The sequence below is a fragment of the Branchiostoma lanceolatum genome, chromosome 2, assembly GCF_035083965.1.
Source record: "Branchiostoma lanceolatum isolate klBraLanc5 chromosome 2, klBraLanc5.hap2, whole genome shotgun sequence".
Lineage (NCBI taxonomy): Eukaryota > Metazoa > Chordata > Leptocardii > Amphioxiformes > Branchiostomatidae > Branchiostoma > Branchiostoma lanceolatum.
The window spans coordinates 20,414,741-20,432,973 of record NC_089723.1 but is presented as its reverse complement, the minus strand read 5'-3'; the positions used below and the strand labels follow the sequence as shown (position 1 = coordinate 20,432,973).

The window sequence follows — 18,233 nt, the reverse complement described above, 5'->3', positions numbered from 1 at the left end:
AATCAAATCCGTAGCTTTTAAAGACGGACGGTTATGGAAAATTAAAGGCTAACCTCCATATCTTGGATGGGAAGATTTTCCTGACTATGGCGCTTTCCGTCTCCATAGTGGGCCATACTCATAGGCCGTATAATTATAAAAAGAGGAAGAAGAAGTATTCTAATGTAAAGTTATGTAATGTTGACAATGTATAGAAATCAGGCAAATACCAAGTGCCTCTGAAAGCTGATGAGTGCTAGTCTGACGTACATTCGTTTCCATCTATACTCATCATGCGCTATGCCTTTGGCCTTTGCCAACCATCATTCACTTTTGAATCGCTGTCACGAAGTACAAACCGGAGGCGCCGTGACCAAGGTATGGCGTACGAAAGCCCGAAACGACACGCGACAGAGCCTGGTAACCTATTATATGACCCGTGTATTTTCTGTCCTCTTATACAGTATTTGCTCAAATTTGCGGAGAGGACAGAGGAGACTCAGGAGTTATAATAGGTCTGGATACCAGGCTAGAAACGGGTACCTCCACAGACGTAGCCTCAATCAGGCTCCACAGGTGATGGACATACTGGCAGATCTGCCTACATTTCGAGCTGCAGGTCGCAAACTGTACTCGACCTAGCCAGCTATTCCTCTGGTATGTTTATGTTTATCTGTCTATTCAAGGAGGTTCTTATATAGACATTATAACTTCCTTGATATATTTCAGTATTTGGCCAATTTGTACTTCTGTAAATGTATTTCGCGCTACTGAGGGGGAAATGGAGTGTTCGCGGCAGCGCAACAGTCCAGGTAGCAGTATAATATATTAAAAACCACCGCGAACATTTCTGCATTCCCACTATTTTTCCAGCATCCTGTGGAGCCTGGTAGGCAGCTACCACAGACGGACCTTGTACCGTCCCAATCAATTATGATGCGACAGGAAGAACCTACAAGCCCAGCGGGCAGACACTGCGGTTTAGCCTGGGTGCCATCCTATTTCTACCGGAGCCCCGGTAGAAATAGGATGGCACCCAGGCTAGAACATATACCTCATACATGTCATAGCATTCTCCTACAGCCCCACAGTCACCTTCCGGTCTGTCCCTCAGTTGTTGCCTCACGCTGACTTGCCAAAGTGGGCGGGACTACTTACGGCCCACTTCCGGTGCGTCACCGCCTCAAGTAGGCCTGCATCCGGTCCGTACGAACACCCGCCTGCGAAATCTCACTTCCTCATTTCCCCCAGTAACCTCGCTGCGATCGGACCAGAAATTTGGGTCAGCTGCGGTGGATTTTTCCTTCCTATCGTGTTACTTAGTTTGAACAAACAACGGAATATGGGACCAAGACAGAGGTGAGTTCGTCCACACTTGTCTAAACAACCTAGCCTGGGTGCCATCCTATTTCTACCGGGGCTCCTACACTCACTGGAGGCGAGTGTAGGAGCCCCGGTAGAAAATATAGGATGGCACCCAGGCTATAAACAACCCGTGTCGTTGTACAAACTTTGGCACAACAGTGATGTGCCAAGATAAGTTGGGCGGTAATTATTACTAAGAGTTGAGTGTTACAAGACGACATCATATCTGTAGAACATGTAGAAGAAAGCGTATGAAACCGCTGCACCACACTCAACCTTGTCCCACCTTCTGTCTATACATAATGTAGCCCTGTGTTTAAACAATGAGGTTAAAAAGTCATATTTGAGTGGAGAGACATGTCTTCTGTTGTGTGTAACGTAATCGTCCCCAGACGGTGCCCAAGCGGGAGGGGGACGTACTAAGTTACCTTGTCTAATTTGTCTCTCAAGTGTTAGAACAAAATCCCCTGTTGTGATAAAACATCGCTGTGGTAAGAGGCTCTTTATGTTTCCGTGCTTGTGTTGTTCTCAGACCCCTAGAAGGTCTGTAAGAAGAATGTTGGAAGTAACAAATAGTAAGCTTAAAAAGTCATTGACAGGCTACAACCCATGAAGTAACGTCTAGCACTGTTTTACTTCACTAACGTCTTAATATTTGCGTTTCCTGTCTTCTCTGGCCAACATTTGGCTTCACTCGAATCGCCCCGTCTGACTCTGAGTAACAAAAGAAACGAACGTTGCGTAGTGCCAGACGAGTGTATCCTTGTGGACCTTAGGCAAATAAGGGAAAGGTCAACAGGGGTCAAGTAAACTGTTCCTATGACCCCTGTGTCTGTGATAATGTTGGTAGGAAGATATGGGAAAAGCTAAATGAAAATGGCTCCAATCGTTCTTTATTCTATGGGGTGAACCTTGAGTCACCAAGTTTCTTACAAGGAAAGGAAAACATAATCGCTTTAGGCTTGGCTTATCAGAAAACGTTCCGAGCAGAAAGAAAGGAGGAATCAATTTAAACTTAGCCTGGTACTGTGCTAGTCTGGTAAAGTGTTTGTGTATGTATGAACTGGGGCGTTTGGCGGTCCCAGAGGCGTGGATGTTGTAACAGTTCTGCTTCTGTTTGCAATTCCGCTCTAAAAGCTGTGATGATGTTTCTTGTCACTGACTTTCCGGCCCATATATGTAAATGCCTGCTCTCCAAAGAAATGACAGAGAAACAAGAGAAAAAGTCCGCTTTAGAAGTTGTAAAAACTGAAAGCGACAAAAGTTTTTTAATGCCCCGCACAATTGGCAACATGCCACTCGATTGGTAAGATCATGGGGATAACAGGCGAGTACAAAAGAGGGCTAGGGCTTATGCCGATAAAATATCAATGACAGACGACACAGAAGTTTGTATCTGTATTTGCTTTTTCCTGCTATTGTCTAATTTTTCGTTGAGCAGTATATGATCGTTTTATCCGTGGTATAAAATATCAATTGTAAAGGTAGGAGCTTCAAACTGGCTATACACGGTCGTCGACAGCGTCGATATTCGAAGTATTTTACCTGTCTTTTTGAAGACAAGTCTGTCAGCACTAGAGATTCCGAAGTATGCATGATTTGGGTGATTCGGAAGGTCCCAGGGGCGGGATGTTGTGACAGCCTTGTTATTGTTCAGTCGGGCAGAAAGGTAAAGACCGGTTTTGTCTTATCGGCCGTCGATCTATCTTTTGTCCGCCAACAAGACACAGATTGACAGAATCGGGCTCTTCGGGAAGGAATTATCGACGGACTTTCAGTGAAAATGGCAACACAAAATGGCACAAATTGAAATCCCTAAACGGACAACACACGACGAAATCACAAGATAGATTTAGAACAGTAAGTCCATGATATGTTTAACGTAATGCTCCCCCCTACACAAACATAATTTCGGACATCTAGCGTTTCCTAATGTTAATTTTCCAGCTGTGTAAGATGGATTATTGGTAATTTGAGAAACATCACGGAAGGTGATGACGATGTGTATTTCATGGTTCCTTCTCCGATTATGGAACAGGAAGCCACAGAAGTTTCGTTTTCAACCGTTCGTGTTGTAAGACGACTTGAGCCTTGACAGCGCAAATTTCAACTCCAAAAATATATCAATAACTTTATTGCAAGTTCATGCCCGAGGGCTAATTGCAGACAAACAAGTACATGGAAATACATGGGAATCAAAAATATATGTAAACAGAAGATCTGCTGCAAAGGTCTTCCGATCATTTGAAGTTGTGAATGCAGTACTGTACTTATAAAGGCGTATGTAGGCTGTAGATTTTACATTGTGTACCTGTGAGAATGACACCTTCGACCTTTGACCCAGACAGGTGTGTACATGACCTTTACACCTGACTGCCCACCCGCCAGGTGTTTGTCATAGGTCAGGAAATGAGCCATCGACGGAGCTGGCCGTCAGACGTGACGAAGTGCCTGCTTCATGTTGGCATTTTTTTCTGTCCGTCAAAGTCAAATTGTGACTATAAGTATAAGTATCTGTAAGCTGAAATACTTAACATGTTTGTGACGTGTATGCAACGTCTAATGATAACTATTAGTAATAAGTTTGCTTTACCGTCATTTTCCTAATAACGTTACATGTCAGTTTCCTTCATCGATAACGCCCTAGTGAGGAAAACGAACGCGTGTTTATCACACAATCTCACCAGTAGTTGTAACAGTTTGCTGACAGGAAGTTCATAACTTTTGAAGACATGATTTTTTCAATAGTTTTTCTTTACATGTATCACCATCAAATACATCAAAACTGAAATTGGACGAGCATGAGAAGTAGTTTCCCCCTGCTTGTAGATAGGATCTAGCCTCTACCAGGCTCCGCGGGATGGCTGGAAAAATAGTAGAAATTGGCCGTAATAGAGTGAATAGTGTGCCAAGGGAGTTAGCTACGGAGAGAGGACAGATATACCCTCTCTCCAGATTGGACCCTCTCTCCGTAGCTAATTCCCTTTATTTGCCGATTCCTACTATTTTCCCAGCCATCTCGCGGAGCCTGGTAGAGGCTAGATAGGATCATCCTCCTACAAAGGGTCAAATGAAGTTTAATGTGTACAGGATTGGCATCCCATAAATGATTAATAGCTCTGGATAATGGATCTAACCGCCGCATTTACCATCGGTCCATTCCTCGACATTAAGATTAACTGTGGCTTACCGCCAGTGCTTACTTCCCCATTAAAAGTTACGTCATGCATCCGTCATCACGTTGTGTACTAATATGGTACTGATACATGAGATGGTCAGGATCAGGAAGATAATATCACAATCCCGTCGTGACTTCCGTCTTTTCTGACTCACGCGTCAGCGAAAAGATTTCATTTTTTAAAATACCAAATATGGTTGATGTGTTCACAAGTCTAGTGCTAATGACTTCTATTTTTCTAATCTAAGACTGCTTCACTTGGACAGCTCTTCTTCGTATAAGTCAAAGCAACTCTGAATAGAGTTTTTGCCCCATATCTCACGATAACTTCAATATTCGATAAGCTCGAAATCTATCATATCTTTACATTTTAGTATAAGAAATGTATCATTCCCGCCTCTGCAGAAGCTCGTATGTGCGGCTGTCGAACGCCGTGCTGTGTCTGACTGTGCTGCTAACCCTGTGTTTGGGGACCTTGGCAGAAGGTAAGCCAATCATGATCTATTTTATAAACTGATGGACTAACATCCTTATTCTCCAAGCAGATGTAGAATACTGCAACATACTGTAACGTTTCTCACGCCCCCGGTTCCCTGAGCACTGGGCCTTCCTACATCTGCTTGGAGATTATAGCCTCTATAGCAGACTCCTGGGTGGGACTTTAACATCGTCTTTTTCTCCTGATTATGTACGATTTCCCGATTGCTACCGATGGATGCCGTTTCTTTATAACATCTGCGGGCCATGATGGCACGACAGCAGCCAGAAAACAGTACATAACCGGGGGTAAAATGACCATGTGAGGACCGTGTTCTGGAGGCTATGGAGGACCTTGGCAGACTGCATGTCAAACGTTACCAACTCCCGTCACGGAAGTTGGGTCTGCACCGTGCAGCTGGGAGATAAGGTCGTCTATTTTAGTAGGATAGGAACTACGTACGGGAGTGTTGGGCTGGACTTTTAAGCGTAGCCATTGGCAGGGAAAAACATAACAAGTCGTTACTTACACAACTTTCACCCTCCCCCTCGTCCTCGTGACGTGAAACAAATTAAGAGTCAACTGCCGCCGTCACGTGCCACTCAGGAATGTCGGCCTGTCACATCTTAATGGCGTAGACCCTGACAGAAGAATGTGAGACACGCCATTGTAGAAGGTTGAACCTTGACGATGTCTAACAGTAGCCTGTGTCGAGTTCGCAACGAGCTGGCGAAACGTCTGTTTTAACAGAACTTCTCCAAAACATGACGGAAGTATGAAAGCGTCATATTTCTGATCATATACTTCCCACCAGTATACCATAATTGAATGTAAGCTTACATGATATACGGTTGGTTCTCAACTGAAGACTGGGGTTAAAATCGACACAAATGTCGATAAATTTCCTACGTACCACATATTCGCAGTCTCTGTTACATTTACAAGATATGCCAACAATATAATCATGTTATTTTGGCTCGTTTAAACTTTGCGTGTAATAGCGTTCTTTTTCTGTGGCGTGACTGAAGTTGTACAGCAGCGCGAACTGATAGCAAAACAGGAAAGCATGCTGGAGGTTGTCTAGGAGCTGCATATATAGCATATAAAGCGGTTTGTTTTCACCAGTTCTGTACGCAAGCTAGTATGCTAGGAGACGAGGTGGAATCACTGTAGTGTACGAATAAAAAAAGGAGATAAAGGGATATGCCATCTGGAAACGTGATAAACAAAGCTAGCGCTGATAACTAAGCATCATGGTTCCTTATGTTACCTGGAACATTGCCTCCAAAGATATAACCTTGGAGCGATGTGACAGTTTCTTCGTCCTCATCTGTCTCGGAAATCCGACACCGCCCGGAGTGAAATCCGGCTTATCAGTCTGTGTAATCTTCCGAAACTTTCCTTCCTTCACAACTAGATAACGGCCTTGTGCCATCTCAGGGCTCAACCGCTAATTGTCGTGTTTCGGTGTGCCTTCAAAACTCTTGATTTTGTAGACCTGCACATGTGTTCTCAGTAGAACTGATAGAGAGTAGAACATGTGTAAGTGCAACACTATAACCCTGTAACCTCTCAAAGCCCACTCATTCAGTCATTGCAGAAAAAGTGGTGTTTCCAAAAACGAAGTCATGCTTAGGTTGCATTCCGTAGCAGTTTTTAGAATAGTCACTTGTTCCACTTGTCACTATTGTTAACTTGCGCGGTCTGTATACTTTTTCTATACAGTGTTTCATGTTGAAATCAGCCCCCGGGCAATTTAAGGACGTGCAAATAAAACCCAATGAAAGGGAAGGGACCCACGTGCCCCTCTATCAGTCCCACCCAAGGCACGACATTTATCTTTCCTATATAACACTGGTGGCAGCGGTGGTTGTGATTTCACAAATTGATGTTGCGAGGGAAGATCGCAATGCTTTTTCTTTGATACGTTGTCTTTCTGAGATGCAGACCGCACAACATTTAGAGGGATGTATGTCAAGTTTATGTCGAAATGGATAGAAGATCTTGGAACCTCTCAAAACATTTACTTCAAGATGGAACTCTTTAAGTGAAGAAGAAATCTCACCTTCAGTCTTTTCTATGTTTTTTTGTGATGAGAGTCTTTGAAGCAATTTCTTCTTTTTTATTAAAAAAAATGATTTGACTCTTTTCTAAAGGTGATGACGTATGTTCGAAGAACAGCCCAGCTTCATGCGCAGAATGTCTGCTGCGAGGTCCGCAATGTGCGTGGTGTGCAGAGGAGGTATGGAGAAGTTTCTTGCTTAATTTTTATTCTTCTGCCATTTTTAAGTGTATCTGCTTTCATTACCGCACTGGTGTTGTTTGTATAATTTTTTTCGAACCATTTTCCTTCAGTCTTATGTTGAAGGGTCGGCATCAAGATGTGACGTCATCTCAAGATTACAGGAGAACGGATGCGCAGCAAGTCAAATACAAAATCCTGCCAGTGCCACAGTCATCTCTCAGGTGCGTTTACCTGCCATCTCACTGAAAACCTCCATGTAAATCTACGTCATGGAAATACATTGTATTATCGTATTACTATATACATACATGGGCGCTTATTCTAGTCTTTTTGACATGTGCGTATTACAGACATGATCACTTTATTCATTGCCACTGTGATAGCAGCGACTACAATAGCGGCATTGTTAGTACTAGCAGTCGTAACGTTACTAGTATCGGATGTTTGACCTTGCATAAGTCACGTATCGTCGAGTAAGTGGGTGAAAGGTGAGAGGGTGAACAATGTTTACAAACAAGATTTCACAGTGTAACACGAAAGGAGGCTAAAACAAGACGCAACATTTCAGTCACCAAAGCTCGGCAACCAACAATTATGGTTACGCCTTCATTTTATTCTCCGGCAAATAGAAAACAAAACAACAACAAACGTTTCTTTATATTGTGTGCCTAAAATCTATTAGAAACCCGTGTTCACGTATTACCTTTCCCGTGGTTTGTTTGCAGTACTGTAGCACTTTAATGTTTACTATTTACACAGGGACGCCCGCTCAGCGATACAGGGAGCCAGACAGGCACTGACGTCACACAGGTGTCACCGCAGGAAGTCCGTCTCAGTTTACGACCAGGTGGGTAGCCGAGAATTCCCTTATATGGGCGTGTGCCACCCTGCCGATCGGCTTCCGCACGTGCCCTACGATTCCCGAGTTTTAACTTATATGGAAATCGTCGGTAGATATTTTAATACTGCATGCTAGAGAATAACATCGGAAGCCTCACTGGTGCTTGGACGGTGGACGTTACTCAATAGAATAAGCGGAATAGAATGGTCACACAAACTAATCCAAAGGCAAGACGTACATTCTTGTCTGAGTGCATTAGGACAATCAAAATTCTATCGGATTTACCCTTATTTGGAGTTAACCTAAGCTGAGAATTATATGAACTCTAATAACCTTAAAGCGCTCTCTGGATAGCAAAGGCGCTAACAGCCAGGGAAGCACGCCTGGAGTGTATAAAGAAACATACAGACTGATAAGAGTTTTTGGTATGTCGGGCCAGCCAGAGGTTTGGTTACTGCTTGCTGGTGACTTCCGAAGATCTTTTGCTTCACATATTCATGTCGTATACGTTGTGAGTTATGATTAGCTGTAGTAGCGTTTCCTAATCAATAACCTCACACATCTACCTTTTTCATTGACAATTTTCGATTAGGAACAACTTCACGATCAGTTGAAATTCATATACCTCGTACTGAATCAGAAATGGCGCGACCCGAATGAAGACACTCTTCTGTCGGTTTTATTTCCTCACCTCACACTGGGTGGTCATGAACAGTTTGCCCCACAAAGTGCTTTCCATTCTGATACCATTTCCTCAGATATCGAATACTTCGTTAATCTCTTTGCCCTAAGACAAAAGTAGTACCATGTAGTAGTAGTAGTAGTGATAGTAGTAGTAGTAGTAGTAGTAGTACTAGTACTAGTAGTACTAGTAGAGCCAGTAGAAGTAGTAGTAATAGAGTGGTTTATTTCACATTTACATACAAAAATTACAGGAAGTGAATATAATACTAAAATACGATACTAAATACAAAATTTCAGTCCAGAAAAAGGTTAACGTTAGTCATACCTTATGTTCTATTTTCTCCAGGTGACAGTGCCCAGGTACAGATGCAGGTGCGACAGGTGAAGGACTACCCAGTAGACCTGTACTACCTTATGGACCTGTCTAAGTCTATGGACAACGACTTGGAGAGTCTCAAGACGCTAGGAGTCAATCTTAGTAAGAGTTCCTCCTTGGGAAAAAATCAACATAGCCTTAAATAGCACAGCAACGTCTATCGATTTCTTCTTCGCAGTATGTCGTGACTTTATATACCCTAAGTTTCCTCGAGGTCGCTATTTAGATGGTTGCATTTCATATTTAATTTTTTTAAATTGTGACTATCATTTCTTTATTCGTTTATGAAATATACGAGCATGTCTTTCTATCTCTACAGTTAACAAGATGAGAAACATCACCAGTAATTTCCGGGTCGGATTCGGGTCGTTTGTTGACAAGACGGTGGCGCCGTACGTAAACCTGGCCCCTGGGAAGTGAGTAGAAATCTTCTATGGTCTCGAACTTTCTTAGTATAGTGTGTGTCGTTTAAATTTCAGCTGTCTTTTGACTGAAACTGTTGTAGATACTTGTCAAAACGGATGGTTCTGCCATTAACTCCGTAAAAAGTCCTCGAAAAATGTTGCCATCGGCCTTGACTAGGACCAAAACTTTCCTTGTAGACCTTACTAACATTGACCGTAACTTGGAGACTTGGTTACTCTCGATCTATTTCCTCTAATCCGTCGGAAAATTTCTCGAAATCCATCCCCGGGAAAGTCAGCTCGAAAATCCCCATTCATATACACATGAATATCAGAACTGATAGGGACATGTAGCTGGCTGACGTCATCAAATCCATCCAGTCAGTCGAGTAGCCGTCAGCAGGGCGCGAGTCGCAAACGGTTGGAGAGCCCTGAACTATGGCGGACTTGTGTCAAACAAGTGATAACTTGACTTTGGGGTATATTTAGTATAATAGGCTTTTCAATTCTAAGTTCTGCCCCTCTTTAACATGTACAACGTTTTAATCTCGTCCCCAGACTGAATGAGCCGTGCGGCGGCTGTGCGCCCGTGTTCGGGTTCAAGAACGTCCTGTCCCTGACTGACCAGGCCGAGGAGTTCAGCGTGCAGCTGGGGCAGCAGCAGGTGTCAGGCAACCTGGACCAGCCCGAGGGTGGCTTCGACGCGCTCATGCAAACCGCCGTCTGCAACGTAAGAGTCTTAGTCTTACAGTAACCATGCCCCCTTGTGAAGTTTACATGAGTTGCAGTGCACTTGAGTGCAATATGAGTTGCAGTTCACTGTGAAGTGGAAAATAATCAGAATTTGTGTCATAATGACAGATATGAACTTCGTATGGGCCAAGACACGATCGGGACTTCTGTTCATTATACGTTATCTGTACCAATCAGTTTCTCCTTATTTCTGTTATTTAAACTTTGCACAGGTATTGATCTCTTAACTGTCATAAAGATACTGGCTATACATGTTTATGATGTATACATCTATAAATGTATAACGTACTTTCAGGATGAAATAGGCTGCCGAGAGAAGGCTTATATCTAATATGCTATATATAATATACTTTCAGGATGAAATCGGCTGGCGAGAGAAGGCCACTAAGCTGATCGTATTTGCCAGTGACGCGCCCTTCCACTCGGCCGGAGACGGGAAGCTGGGCGGGATCCTGACGCCGAACGACGCGAAGTGCCACCTGGACTCCTCCGGTACCTACACCGAGCTGAACAACCTGGTGAGCAACGCCAGCTACCGCCGACCAGGGCCGTTAGGAATATGTTGCCATATTGCGTTGTCACTTTGCCATTGCGTTGTACCGTGTCCAAGTAACCGGGACTAGTCTCAGACTTTAGCTAACTTATTTTTGATGTTGCTAACGTAAGTATTGTTTTCTGATTGCTACCGTATTCTGATGGCTGCCGTTTTCAGCTTATTACTGCCTCCGTATATCGTAGTATTCCTTTTGGCTATATCAAACACGGTTCAGTTCTAGATCTAGTTCTAATTATAAAACATTCGTGGTTCAATTAGATCCAATGTCGTACAATCTCCGCCATCACATTAAGTTTTTTCTGCAGTCTGTTGCTTCTGGACACTTTGACGTGGGTTCGATTCCCATGTGGATTTTAGCAATGACAATTCTACTACACATATACATATTGTCACACTGTTTTTCTCTGTTCTAATCAGAGCTCTCGAGCTGCTGTTTGTTGACGAGTTTGTTTTCCACACTTGTTAGGATTACCCGTCAGTAGGCCAGCTGATCGCGGTGCTGGAGGAAAGGAACATTCAGCCCATCTTTGCAGTCACTGGGGAACAGATCGACATCTACAGGGTCAGTAGATACGACTGTTTGTTTGTTTGTTTGTTCGTTTATCTGCCTATGCGCCTGTTTTACGCACAATGAATTAGTCATTGGTTACAACATTCATGCCATGGTGTTCATAGTGTTTATTGTAAAATCTTGCCCCGAGGGATTGTTAAAAATAACAAGACAGGTACAATTAAAGAAAGCAATGACACGGTGGGGGCAGGTTTCAAGTATACGTTTTTTTAAAATTTGCTAAAGCTTGTGTTGTGACGTAATGGTTTTGTATGTCTGTTTCGCAGGGTCTGGCAAACATGTTCTCAGGCGCCATCGCAGAGACTCTTGCTGAAGACTCTTCCAACGTAGTGTTCTTGGTAGAGGATGCCTACAAGGTAACTTCTTTCTTCGATCAGTTTGCCTTCATCTGTCGAAATAAGATTTATTTGGACGCAGTATCATCTCTAACATTCGTCGTTTCTGTACAACGGAAAAGGTTGTATCTTGATAACATTTTGAAATTTTTTGAAAGGAAATAGTTTCTTGAAAAGAAGTATTATGCGAGAGGAAAAAACGCCTGAAGTATTTTCGTTTTTCTCTTCCTTTTTTTAGAAACTCCGCTCTGAGGTGAGGATGCAGGCCCCCAACGTGCCGGAAGGGATCGAGCTGCAGTTCACGGCCCTGTGCTTGGACAACCAGGTGATAGAGGGCGCTGCCGAGTGCAAGAACCTAGCGGTCGGTGACACCGTCGCGTTCAATATAACGGTCAAGTTAGCCGAGTGTCCGCAAGAGGGCGGCGACTTGCAGTTCTCGCTAAACCCGGTAGGGTTCGGTGACGAGATGACGATCAAGGTGACAACAATGTGCTCCTGCGACTGCGAAGTTGCCGCGGTAAGTCATGACGTCACTAATGACGATTCTTGTCAAGGTTGAGTGTGTACACTGTATCTACACCGTTTTACTCAACCACGTCTAATCATTCTCCTCTCTTTTTCTTTCGCTCCATTCATTTATTCTTCATTTTCTTCACTGACCACAGATCCCGGACAGCGACCAATGTTCTGCCGGTAACGGTACGCTGGAGTGCGGCGTCTGCGTATGCAACATGGGCAGGTAAAAACCTACTTTTAGAATCCATGTATCATATGCCTTCCTTGCAGATGGCGATTAATTTCGATTGTATATCGATAATGCGGATCCGAAAAAAGGTAAGCAAGAAGTCGCCTGAAAAAAATGGGCCGAATATTTTCAAAACGTATTAACCCGAAAAGACAGAGAAAGCGGGCCCATAGTCTAGGTGATTAAAGAATTTTTTCTCTGTTTTTGTAATGTGTTGATTTGGCTTCACGACACATCTATTGTTCCAAAGGTACGGCCAGACATGTGAGTGTAACGCTGACAGTGTGGAAGCCGTGGACGAGACCAAGTGTCGGATGGACAACGCCACGGCCGTGTGCTCGAGCCGCGGCGACTGCCTGTGCGGCCAGTGTACCTGCTCGGCTCGACAGGACCCGCGAGAGAAGATCTGGGGCAAGTTCTGCGAGTGTGACAACTTCTCCTGTCTCAGGCACGACAGGCTCATCTGTGGTGGTAAGTGTTCTTCAGCTTGGTAAATACCTTTGGGGAGCAGAGAAAGACAATTGGAGAGTGGATTCGAGTGTCAAAAAAATGCGTGTGTGGGAGTTGATCTTTTACAACGGGAAAGTATGTCAGTAGTTTACTGGTACAAGTCCCTATACTATTTTGGTAACTGTATGATAACAACGTTCAAAGTTTTTGGTCAGAACGTTCGTGAATATCGATGTATTTACATGGTAATTTGGTTATTTCGTTTCGTTAAGCTCCGTTTTATTCTGCACTTCTCGTTCCTACATTACTACAACTGTTTTATATATGTATGTTTGTTACATGTATGTTTGTATCTCTTCAGGGCGCGGCACGTGTGACTGTGGGCAGTGCGTGTGCGAGTCCGGCTGGGCGGGCGAGGCGTGCGAGTGCTCCGCCCGCACGGACGCCTGCATCGCCGAGAACGGGGAGGTCTGCAACGGCCACGGAACCTGCGAATGCGGCAAGTGCAAGTGTGAGGATAACTTCGCCGGACCGACTTGCGAGGAATGCCCGGTACGTGAATGCTTCTGTATATGATTGGTATTGTGTGCAACACCTAACTCTAAACATCTCACAATGTACTCGATACCATCTATACTTTAGAGAACTCGATAGCAAAAGAGGAAGATTAAAATTTCTACTTTAGACTATCGTGTCGAAATTTTGGCGTCGCCGCATTATTTCGAATGAAACTGAAACCTGTACCCCAATCATCTTGTTCTTTTCTGTGTTGGTACAGGATGTTTTCGTTTTGTTCCATGCACTTCTTATTGTGTACGTTTTCACATATGTTGCACAGACGTGTCCCGGGAAGTGTGAGGGAAACAAGGGCTGTGTACAGTGTCAGGCCTTCCAGTCCGGAGACGTGGCGGACGTGGACTGTCTGCAGTGTCCCTTCAACGTCACCATGGTGGACAGCGTGGACGTTGTCGGTAAGAAACAGTTCGAAAAAGATTTGTGCAGGACAGACCAGGGAGGGTCAAAATGCCAATTTGCTGCACACGACCAAACAAAAATTACAAAGACGTTGGTTTTGAATTTTAAACCGTTTACCTGTACTGAGAATTGAAGTTTGATGGCTGGCTGACCGAAGTAAATGGCACTCAAAGTCTAACACGTGCAACTGCAATAGCCTGTTCGTAGTAGGAGGATAGTGTACGAAACCTCTACATCATGTAAGGAGTAGAATTAGTCATGCATATTGGAAGGACTCATTGTATATGCACAACATTGATGACACATGTGTATGTTATACTGTCTATGCATGTTACACTGTCTATGTATGTTACACTGTCTATGTCTGTTACACTGTCTATGTATGTTACACTGTCTATGTCTGTTACACTGTCTATGTATGTTACACTGTCTATGTCTGTTACACTGTCTATGTCTGAGAAATAATTTCCATACCGTATGTCTTAACGAAACGTTGCTGGTCTTCTTAACAGTTGACGATCCCGAGACCCAGCTGTGCCGCTTCCGTGATGACGACGACTGTCTCTTCACCTTCTCTTACGGCAAGGGTTCCGACAACTCACTGGTAGTCAACGTACAGAGGACCAAAGGTACGTCTTGCATATATGTGGTGATTTTTCTTAGAGACCTGCATCTTTGAGCACAATAGAGAGATAGTGCTGTCTCTGCTATTCGAGCATAGTCCATTGCAGAGATTGCGATAGCTTGTGGTTGACATATATATCTCAGGAAATGGAAGGGAAGATAAAAAGAAAGGCGCTTGTATTGATATACCGATTTATGTGATGCCGCCATTTTTTGGCAGAATGCCCTCCGGAAGTCAACATCCTTCCCATCATCCTCGGCATCGTGGCAGGGATCGTTCTGATTGGTCTAGCGCTCCTGATCATCTGGCGTGTACTGCTCTATCTGTACGACAGGAACGAGTACCAGAGGTTCGAAAGGGAACAGCAGAAGACCAAGTTTTCGTCGGTATGTATCGACATTTGCAAACAGTTTGCTATTTTGTACATCATTTCATGTTTAGAACTTAAGATGGAAAAGCCTGCGAAAACATACTTTAGAGACAGTGTCTTCAGGATAATGATCACGATATCATTCCAATAAAATGATTAATCAAGAGGATCTATTAGCTGCTTTATCACGTTATTTGGTGCATAATTTGGTGCATATAACAGTAACTGAAAATAGAAAAAGTAGAACCAATTGCCTGATATCATGATGTTGCTCACTGTATTTTTGTTGCTTGTTTCAGGACATTAACCCACTGTACAGGGAGACAACAACAAAGTTCCTGAACCCCACATATGGCGGCAACAAGTGATCTACTACCCTGCCTCCAAGTTGTATCCATATTGTTGTTGCTGTTTAGTATAAGCTCAAGTCACTGAAGGCTACCCTCCATGACATCATTCTGAAGGAACGGGCTAAAATAGTACAGATTTAACTTCAAACCACAACTTCGACAAGTGCCTTAAAGCTATGAAACAGTGTTAAACGCTGGCATAATCAGAAATTGACATTTGTAACAGAACGTCAAAAATATGGTCAGAAATTGACATTAGTAACGAACCGCCCAATTTACGAAGAACAGAATTAACTTTTTGTAGGGACTTCACTTCTCGATCTGTATGTTTTTATCATGAATTCTCAGTAATCTGATAGAAGTCTGAACATTTTGTTTGAGTTTTACTTTCCTTTTTATTTCCTCTATTATCTACTCCACATTCCCGCATTGTAAGCGCGTTGTGTCAATTAAATTGACGGTTTTGCAATGTCACAAATACGATAAACAATTGTAAATATTACAGACATTACGACGCTATATTGTATATATGTTTTCATGTTGATATATTATCGTTTGGAGGCTGACTAACTCTGCATGCTTGTAAAGCGTTTGACTTTTTTTGGCACCAAAGTTTAAACCAACATTCCGAGATTGACAGTGTCATAGGAATTTTGATAGAGACGTAGCATATAGTGCAGACGTACATAGTGTATATGTGTGCTATTTATTTTACATAGTCCATGTAGTAGTAGAGACTAATTTTAACTGAGTTAACATCTAGACTTATTAAGCTTTGATTTTAGTGTTTATTTGCTGCAAAGGTTGTTTAGTTTTAGTAAAATTGTGTAGATAAAACATGGAACTTTTTCACGCATATATGTGTGCTATTTATTTTACATAGTCCATGTAGTAGTACAGACTAATTTTAACTGAGTTAACATCTAGAATTATTTAGCTATAATTTTAGTGTTTATTTGCTGCAGAGGTTGTTTAGTTTTAGTAAAATTGTGTAGATAAAACATAAAACTTTTTTCACGCACAACGTTGGGAACTGATCCCATTCTAAATAGAATAACATAAGATGCATACATAAAACACTCTTACTATATGGATGTGCTTCATTTTACATCATTTTTTGATAGTAATTGCTAGAAATAACAGTGCACTGCTACAATGTTCAAACATACGTTCTTTTTACATAAAATGCGTCATCCTGAAACTAACCATATCTCACAATAGCAACGTGTGTATTTGGCCCCAGACAAAGGATATACTGCACTTTATATTTGTACGTGCAATATGCAGTGAATTAAAACATTTGTTCTGACGTAGTGTCTACGTTGTGTTTTCTGTTGCATTGTGCTTTTTTTCTCTAAATCATGCAAATTTCTACTTCAGTTTATTTTGCTTTTCCAGGCCAGACGAACAATTCCCCGTTACGTTGATTGAGTGCCTTTATCAAAATCCTATCTTTGAAAGGAATACCACTTTAGAACTTAGACGTCAAGAACTGTACAATAAATTACACTGTAAGCTTGAAATAACAACATTTCCATTGCAACAAACATCAACAACCCCTTTTATAAAGGAACCTGTTTTGATAACCCAAACTGCAGTTATAGGAAGGGAGTTCTATTGCATATACGCTCGAAAAGTCGTCACAAGTGGTCTTGTCACAATTTTGCAACCAATGCGATCGGCAGTATGCTCTTTCTAAATGCATGCACCACCGAAGCACTTTGATAACCGACGACACAATTCTAATACAGCTGGCATCACACCTCTTTCATGTCATGGCTAAAGAGAAAGTACAGAAAGGCTGCCACGACGAGAACAACAAACACCACAGGAATGACCCATTCCAAGCGACATCCTTGGCTGCCATTGGTTGACTGGTCTCCATGGGAACCCGCCGAGAGACCGCACTGTGCGCATGTGTGAGAAGAAGACATCCGGGATCTGTTTGGGTTGCCCGGTGGGAAGAGTGGCCTCCTTTCGAAGTCCTCTTCAAGTTTAATTGCCACGGAAGACATGGCGGGGTAGTCTGAAAGAATAAGACACATTCAGTACTTGTACGTTCTACATGAGGTACCGTGAACAGACGCAAGTAGACATCTTGAGGAGTTTACTGCATGATACCTTTACTGATGTTGGTACTGATGTTGGTATGGATGAATATGAAAGGGTGCAATATGTGCATGGATAATGTTTGAAAGGTAAGGGAGTGGTATTGTATGCGAATGTCTCTTTTTCTACACACACACACACACACACACACTACTGCAGCAGCAGAACACATTCACAGTGGACTACTACTACTACTATACACACGTACACACACACACACACACACACACACACACACACACACACACACACACACACACACACACACACACACACACACACACACACACACAATATATATATACATAGATTTTTATACGGAGTCTTGTACGTCAGTATCGCTAGGGGATCCCCCAGCCGTGTTATTTCCGCATTAAAAAAATCAGTTCCCTTTCTTCCCTGCATGTAAATTTGATGCAAGTGGTGTTTCAAAAATCCTGAACATACGGGCGTCATACGTCAAAATGCGCACTGATACCACGCACTGTGCAAAGGAATACAAAAATATCATTGACATCATAATTCGGTAAATATTTAAATGTGACCCACTAATTAACAAACGTAACTTTAAAAAAAAACGGAAGTCAGCGGTCATAATCCGCCATCATGTTTTTCTCTCACAGGCTGCTATGCCGAAACAGTACTACTAGTACTAGTTCTGCTTTTCCCCAAACCAACTGGAGACTGAACCAGTACCAATATTTCTCTATACATAGAAGTCTCTTGCATCAAAGATGACATCAGTCAGAGAAAAGACAAGGTGCGACCCAAATTTTCGTACAGCATATCGTGGTTGTGCTCTACGTACAAGCCACCAGGTACCTACCTGTTATACAGGGTCGGT

General features: G+C 42.8%; 1 protein-coding gene across 1 annotated transcript; it reads left to right on the top strand.

The window, feature by feature from the left end:
* The first annotated feature begins 1,167 nt into the window (after positions 1 to 1,167).
* On the top strand, positions 1,168 to 16,368 carry LOC136427835 (integrin beta-1-like). Its single transcript, XM_066417011.1, has 19 exons — positions 1,168 to 1,338; positions 4,928 to 5,007; positions 7,157 to 7,242; positions 7,356 to 7,466; positions 8,005 to 8,092; positions 9,117 to 9,248; positions 9,466 to 9,562; positions 10,109 to 10,280; positions 10,660 to 10,821; positions 11,326 to 11,421; positions 11,697 to 11,786; positions 12,004 to 12,282; positions 12,431 to 12,504; positions 12,761 to 12,981; positions 13,322 to 13,512; positions 13,799 to 13,931; positions 14,448 to 14,564; positions 14,780 to 14,946; positions 15,230 to 16,368. Exons 1-19 carry the CDS (start codon positions 1,322 to 1,324, stop codon positions 15,296 to 15,298), a joined length of 2,382 nt encoding a protein of 793 aa, XP_066273108.1. The 5' UTR covers positions 1,168 to 1,321; the 3' UTR covers positions 15,299 to 16,368.
* The last annotated feature ends 1,865 nt before the right edge of the window (positions 16,369 to 18,233 follow it).